Raw genomic sequence first — 6,496 nt, 5'->3', positions numbered from 1 at the left:
AGACAGTAGGCAGGCTGCAGGATAGGAAAGCAGAAAGCAAGGGAGCAAACCGGCCGCACAGGAAGAAGATGGGGTGCAGGAGAGGAAAGCAGAGTGCAGGGACAGAAAGCGGGGTGCAGGAGAGGAAAGTGGGGTCCAGGAGAGGAAGGCGAGGTGCAGAGACACAAGACGGGGTGCAGGAGAGGAAGGCGAGGTGCAGAGGCAGAAGATGGGACGCAGGACAGGAAAGCGGGGTGCAGAGGGGACCCCCGGGGGGTGCAACGCAGACGGGCGCGGGGGGGGGGGGGCGCAGCTGAAGTAGTCCCGGCTGTGGGACTGACGGGGGGGGGAGCGGCCCGGCGGAGGGATCCGGGGGCGGGCGGAGCCGGCGGGGCCTATGTAAGGGCCGCGCGCCCGGCCGGGGGGCCCCGCACGCGCTTCGCCCTTCACCGCCCGGAGCCGAGCGCGCGCCGGTCCCCCGCGCGCCCCCGCCCCCTCCCGCCAGCCCGCGCGCGCGCCGCGTGCCAGGGCGCGGTTGGTTCGGTCGCGTCCGGCGGCGCCCCCGGGATCCGGCACCGGCGGCGGCAGCAGCAGCGGCGGCGCCATGAGCGGCTGGGGCTCGTACATCGACAACCTCATGGCGGACGGCAGCTGCCAGGACGCGGCCATCGTGGGCTACAAGGACACCCCGTCCGTCTGGGCCGCCACGCCGGGCAAGACGCTGGGCAACATCACGGTGAGCACCGGGGGGTGCATTGCAAAGGGGGGGAGGCCCCTGGGGGGGGTGCATTGCAAAGGGGGGGGGGCGAGCCGGGGAGAGGCCCGGGGGGTGCATGGCAAAGGGAGAGGCCCCGGGGGGGTGCATTGCAAAGGGGGGGGCGAGCCGGGGAGAGGCCCGGGGGGTGCATTGCAAAGGGGGGGTGCATTGCAAAGGGGGGGGCGAGCCGGGGAGAGGCCCGGGGGGTGCATTGCAAAGGGGGGGTGCATTGCAAAGGGGGGGGCGAGCCGGGGAGAGGCCCGGGGGGTGCATTGCAAAGGGGGGGTGCATTGCAAGGGGGGGGGCGAGCCGGGGAGAGGCCCCGGGGAGGGTGCATTGCAAAGGGGGGGTGCATTGCAAAGGGGGGGGGCGAGCCGGGGAGAGGCCCCGGGGAGGGTGCATTGCAAAGGGGGGGGGCGAGCCGGGGAGAGGCCCCGGGGAGGGTGCATTGCAAAGGGGGGGGGGGCGAGCCGGGGAGGGTGCATTGCAAAGGGGGGGGACCCCGGGGAGGGTGCATGGTAAGGTGGGGGGACGCACACGGCGGGCCCTGCGGCGGCCGGGAGGTGTGCGCGAAAGCGAAGGGGGGCTTGGGGCGAGGGGGGCAGAGTTAGGAAAGTTCACAAACTGTGTGTGGGCGGGGGGGAGGGGTCCGAGCAGCGGCAGCAGCACCCCCGCCCCCCCCAAGTCACTTCCTCCCCCCCACAAGCCACTTCCTCTTGCAAGGCAGCTGAGTGTGGGGCGCAGAGGGAGCTTGGGCGGGGGGGGGCGCAGACTCGTCCCTGCCGGCCTAGGCCTGGCTCGGCTCGGCCCGGCCCCACCCTGCTGCTGACTAAAGGGCCCAGGCAGGAAATGACTCAAGAGCGGGAAGGTGAGGGGGGGGGAAGGGGCCTAGGTCTGCCCAGGCTGGGCCTTCCCTGAGCCCGGAGCCTGTTTCTCCCCCCTGCTTGGGGGGCGCGGAGGCGCTCCGCACTTCACTCCCGGGGCCGGGGGGGTGCTGGGTTCCCTTTGTACTGCACGGGCGAAGGGATCCGCTCCCCTCCTTCCACGCCGCAGTTCTGGGGCTGCCGCACCCCAGAGGTGGCTGCATCTCGGGCCGGGATCCCTGTGAGCTGGGCGGCTGCACCCCAGTGCCAGCTGCAGTTGCCCGGTTTGCCCCCCTCAGAGCAGCACCTCCGGGGGATGCCCACCTGAGCTGTGCCAGGCAGTTGCAGCCGGGGGGCACCCCACATCCCTCGCGGAGGGCGAGGTTGGGTGAATGTGGCAGGGCGGGGACGGGACGGAAGGGAAGGACATCACAGGCCGGCTGCTGCCACGTCTGTCTCCGCCTGCGTGGGACGTGGGCCTGGCCCTTGCCCTGCACCCCCAAACCTGCCCCACTCCGGCTCCTGGGGGCGTGACCCAAGCCCCTGAGGCGGGTTCTGCTGCCGGGGGCTGGCGGGCAGGGCCGTGTGAAATTCAGACTCCCAGGTGAGGCGTTTATGGGTCAGCACAGAGCTGGAACGAGCCCCATCCGCCCTGATGCTGGCCAGCTATAAACTTCCCCCCCAAAACCAGGCCAGAGCAGGGGGTGGGAGCCAGGACTCCTGGGTTCTCTCCCTGGCACTAGAGGGCAGTGGGGGCTGGTGGTCAGAGCAGGGGGTGGGAGCCAGAACTCCTGGGTTCTCTCCCGGCGCTGGGAGGGCAGTGGGGGCTGGTGGGTAGAGCAGGGGCCGGGAGCCAGGACTCCTGGGTTCTCTCCCTGGCGCTGGGACGGGCAGTGGGGGCTGGTGGTTAGAGCAGGGGCTGGGAGCCAGGACTCCTGGGTTTTCTCCCCGGCGCTGGGAGGGCAGTGGGGGCTGGTGGTTAGAGCAGGGGGTGGGAGCCAGGACTCCTGGGTTCTCTCCCCGGCGCTGGGGGGCAGTGGGGGCTGGTGGTTAGAGCAGGGGGTGGGAGCCAGGACTCCTGGGTTCTCTCCCCGGCGCTGGGGGGCAGTGGGGGCTGGTGGTTAGAGCAGGGGGGGGAGCCAGGACTCCTGGGTTCTCTCCCGGCGCTGGGAGGGCAGTGGGGGCTGGTGGTTAGAGCAGGGGTGGGAGCCAGGACTCCTGGGTTCTCTCCCCGGCGCTGGGAGGGCAGTGGGGGCTGGTGGTTAGAGCATGGGGGCGGGAGCCAGGACTCCTGGGTTCTCTCCCCGGCGCTGGGAGGGCAGTGGGGGCTGGTGGTTAGAGCAGGGGGCGGGAGCCAGGACTCCTGGGTTCTCTCCCTGGCGCTGGGAGGGCGCAGTGGGGCTGGTGGTTAGAGCAGGGGGTGGGAGCCAGGACTCCTGGGTTCTCTCCCCGGCGCTGGGAGGGCAGTGGGGGCTGGTGGTTAGAGCAGGGGGCGGGAGCCAGGACTCCTGGGTTCTCTCCCCGGCGCTGGGAGGGCAGTGGGGGCTGGTGGTTAGAGCAGGGGGCGGGAGCCAGGACTCCTGGGTTCTCTCCCTGGCGCTGGGAGGGCAGTGGGGGCTGGTGGTTAGAGCAGGGGGTGGGAGCCAGGACTCCTGGGTTCTCTCCCCGGTGCTGGGAGGGCAGTCGGGGCTGGTGGTTAGAGCAGGGGCCGGGAGCCAGGACTCCTGGGTTCTCTCCCCGGCGCTGGGAGGGCAGTGGGGGCTGGTGGTTAGAGCAGGGGGTGGGAGCCAGGACTCCTGGGTTCTCTCCCCGGCGCTGGGAGGGCAGTGGGGGCTGGTGGTTAGAGCAGGGGGTGGGAGCCAGGACTCCTGGGTTCTCTCCCCGGCGCTGGGAGGGCAGTGGGGGCTGGTGGTTAGAGCAGGGGTGGGAGCCAGGACTCCTGGGTTCTCTCCCCGGCGCTGGGAAGGTGGATGAATAATTCTGCAGCTGCCTCCCCAGTTCTGGGGGAGTGTCAGGACATGAGCAGCCCCCCAGGGCTCCCCCCTGCCTCTGGGTTGGGGGGTTTAAATCCCCCCATTGTCGGGTTGTCCGTTTCCCCGGGGTGGGGGGCAGTGGAGCGCGGAGGAAATAAGCCAGGAATGCGGAAGTGGCTGGGGGGGCGGGGCCAGCCCCACTGGGGGGAGGGGCAGGCGCCTGTCCAATCAGGAAGTGCTCAGAAGGGGAAGTGGGGGGGCGGGCAGAGGCCATGCAGCCCAGCTGCCACCTAGAGGAAGCTGGGAGAATGGGCGGCTCCCCATTTTCCTTCCCCTACCTCCCCCCAGCAAACTGAGCAGGGTGGAGGGAGGCCTGGCTCCCCCCAAGGCAGGGAGAGACGGGGGGTGTGTGACCCAGGCATGGCAGGGTGCCCCCAGGATGAGGGGTGAGCAGCGCCCCCCCCCCATGCTCCTGGCATATCAGAGAAGGGAAGCTGTTAGCTGGGGCAGGGGGATCTGCATGTGGGGCAGCTGCTGGGTGAATTGGGGCAGGGGGTGGGAGCCAGGACTCCTGGGTTCTCTCTCTGGCACTGGGGGGCAGTGGGGGCTGGTGGCTAGAGCAGGGGATGGGAGCCAGGACTCCTGGGTTTTCTCCCCAGCGCTGGGAGGGCAGTGGGGGGCTGGGGGTTAGAGCAGGAGGTGGGGGCCAGGACACCTGGGTTCTCTCTCTGGCACTGGGGGGCAGTGGGGGCTGGTGGTTAGAGCAGGGGGTGGGAGCCAGGACTCCTGGGTTTTCTCCCCGGCGCTGGGAGGGCAGTGGGGGGCTGGGGGTTAGAGCAGGAGGTGGGAGCCAGGACTCCCGGGTGCTGGGAGGGCAGTGGGGGGCTGGGGGTTAGAGCAGGAGGTGGGGGCCAGGACTCCCGGGCGCTGGGAGGGCAGTGGGGGGCTGGGGGTTAGAGCAGGAGGTGGGGGCCAGGACACCTGGGTTCTCTCTCTGGCACTGGGGGGCAGTGGGGGGCTGGGGGTTAGAGCAGGAGGTGGGAGCCAGGACTCCCGGGCGCTGGGAGGGCAGTGGGGGGCTGGGGGTTAGAGCAGGAGGTGGGGGCCAGGACACCTGGGTTCTCTCTCTGGCACTGGGGGGCAGTGGGGGCTGGTGGTTAGAGCAGGGGATGGGAGCCAGGACTCCTGGGTTCTCTCCCCGGTGCTGGGAGGGCAGTGGGGGGCTGGGGGTTGGAGCAGGAGGTGGGAGCCAGGACTCCTGGGTGCTGGGAGGGCAGTGGGGGGCTGGGGGTTAGAGCAGGAGGTGGGGGCCAGGACTCCTGGGTTCCTCTGTGGCAGCAGGCCCTGCTCCCCTACCTGTGGGGCTGAGTGCTGAGCCCTCCCCTTCTCTTGCAGCCAGGGGAGGTGAACGTGCTGGTAGGCAAGGAGAGGAGTAACTTGTTCATCAACGGGCTGACGCTGGGAGGCCTGAAGTGCTCGGTGCTCCGGGACCTCCTGCACACGGAGGGCGAGTTCAGCATGGACCTGCGCACCAAGAACCAGAGCCCCACCTTCAACATCACCGTCTGCATGACCAACAAGAGTGAGTGCCGGACGCCTGGGTCTGCTGCTTTCCCTGGGGGTGGGGAGCCAGGACTCCTGGGTTCTCTCCCTGGCACTAGGAGGGCAGTGGGGGCTGGTGGCTGGAGCAGGGGGCAGGAGCCAGGACTCCTGGGTTCTCTCCCTGGTGCTGGGAGGGCAGTGGGGGCTGGTGGTTAGAGCAGGGGGTGGGAGCCAGGACTCCTGGGTTCTCTCCCTGGTGCTGGGAGGGCAGTGGGGGCTGGTGGCTGGAGCAGGGGGTGGGAGCCAGGACTCCTGGGTTCTCTCCCTGGTGCTGGGAGGGCAGTGGGGGCTGGTGGCTGGAGCAGGGGGCGGGAGCCAGGACTCCTGGGTTCTCTCCCTGGTGCTGGGAGGGCAGTGGGGGCTGGTGGTTAGAGCAGGGGGCGGGAGCCAGGACTCCTGGGTTCTCTCCCTGGTGCTGGGAGGGCAGTGGGGGCTGGTGGCTGGAGCAGGGGGCAGGAGCCAGGACTCCTGGGTTCTCTCCCTGGCGCTGGGAGGGCAGTGGGGGCTGGTGGTTAGAGTAGGGGGTGGGAGCCAGGACTCCTGGGTTCTCTCCCTGGTGCTGGGAGGGCAGTGGGGGCTGGTGGTTAGAGCAGGGGGTGGGAGCCAGGACTCCTGGGTTCTCTCCCTGGTGCTGGGAGGGCAGTGGGAGCTGGTGGTTAGAGCAGGAGCCAGGACTCCTGGGTTCTCTCCCCAGTGCTGGGAGGGCAGTGGGGGCTGGTGGCTCGTGCAGGGGGTGGGAGCCAGGACTCCTGGGTTCTCTCCTGGCTCTGGGGGGCAGCGGGGGCTGGTGGTGAGAGGGGGGCTCGGGCTGGCCCCTCATATGGCCTCTTCTCCCCACAGCGATAGTGGTGGTGATGGGCAAGGAAGGGGTTCATGGCGGCACGGTGAACAAGAAGTGCTTTGACATGGCCCATTATTTGCGACGCTTGCACTACTGACGCCCGCCCGCCCGCCCGCCTCGCTGCTGCGGTACTACTGAAGCCCACGCTGGCTGGGACCACCCGGGCCCCCTGCCGGGCGCCTGCCCTGGGCCTGGATCGCGGCCCATTCCGCGCTTCCTGCCCCACTCCTGCGCCCCTTTTCTATCACCCCTCTGCATCGCTGCCAAATGGTTTTTTTTCCTGGTTTGTTTAAGAAAACAGAAAACAAACGGTTGTAGGGTTCTAGGGGGTGGGGGGAGAAAACTATATTGGAACCAGAGAAATAAAGAAGAAATTTGAATAATTCTAAAGGGCTGCCTGTGTCTGCATGGGGCAGGGCTCGCAGGATGCCTGGGTTCTCTCCCAGTGCTGGGAGGGCCGTGGGGGCTGGGAGCCAGGACG

General features: G+C 69.3%; 1 protein-coding gene across 1 annotated transcript; it reads left to right on the top strand.

The window, feature by feature from the left end:
* Positions 1 to 388: 388 nt before the first annotated feature.
* Positions 389 to 6,399, top strand: PFN1 (profilin 1). The gene is made up of 3 exons (XM_074983016.1): positions 389 to 715; positions 4,968 to 5,154; positions 6,015 to 6,399. The coding sequence occupies exons 1-3, from the start codon at positions 584 to 586 to the stop codon at positions 6,110 to 6,112; spliced, it is 417 nt and encodes a 138-aa protein (XP_074839117.1). The 5' UTR covers positions 389 to 583; the 3' UTR covers positions 6,113 to 6,399.
* The last annotated feature ends 97 nt before the right edge of the window (positions 6,400 to 6,496 follow it).

Source organism: Carettochelys insculpta, chromosome 34 (genome assembly GCF_033958435.1).
Source record: "Carettochelys insculpta isolate YL-2023 chromosome 34, ASM3395843v1, whole genome shotgun sequence".
NCBI lineage: Eukaryota > Metazoa > Chordata > Testudines > Carettochelyidae > Carettochelys > Carettochelys insculpta.
This window is presented reverse-complemented; position numbering and strand designations above follow the sequence as displayed.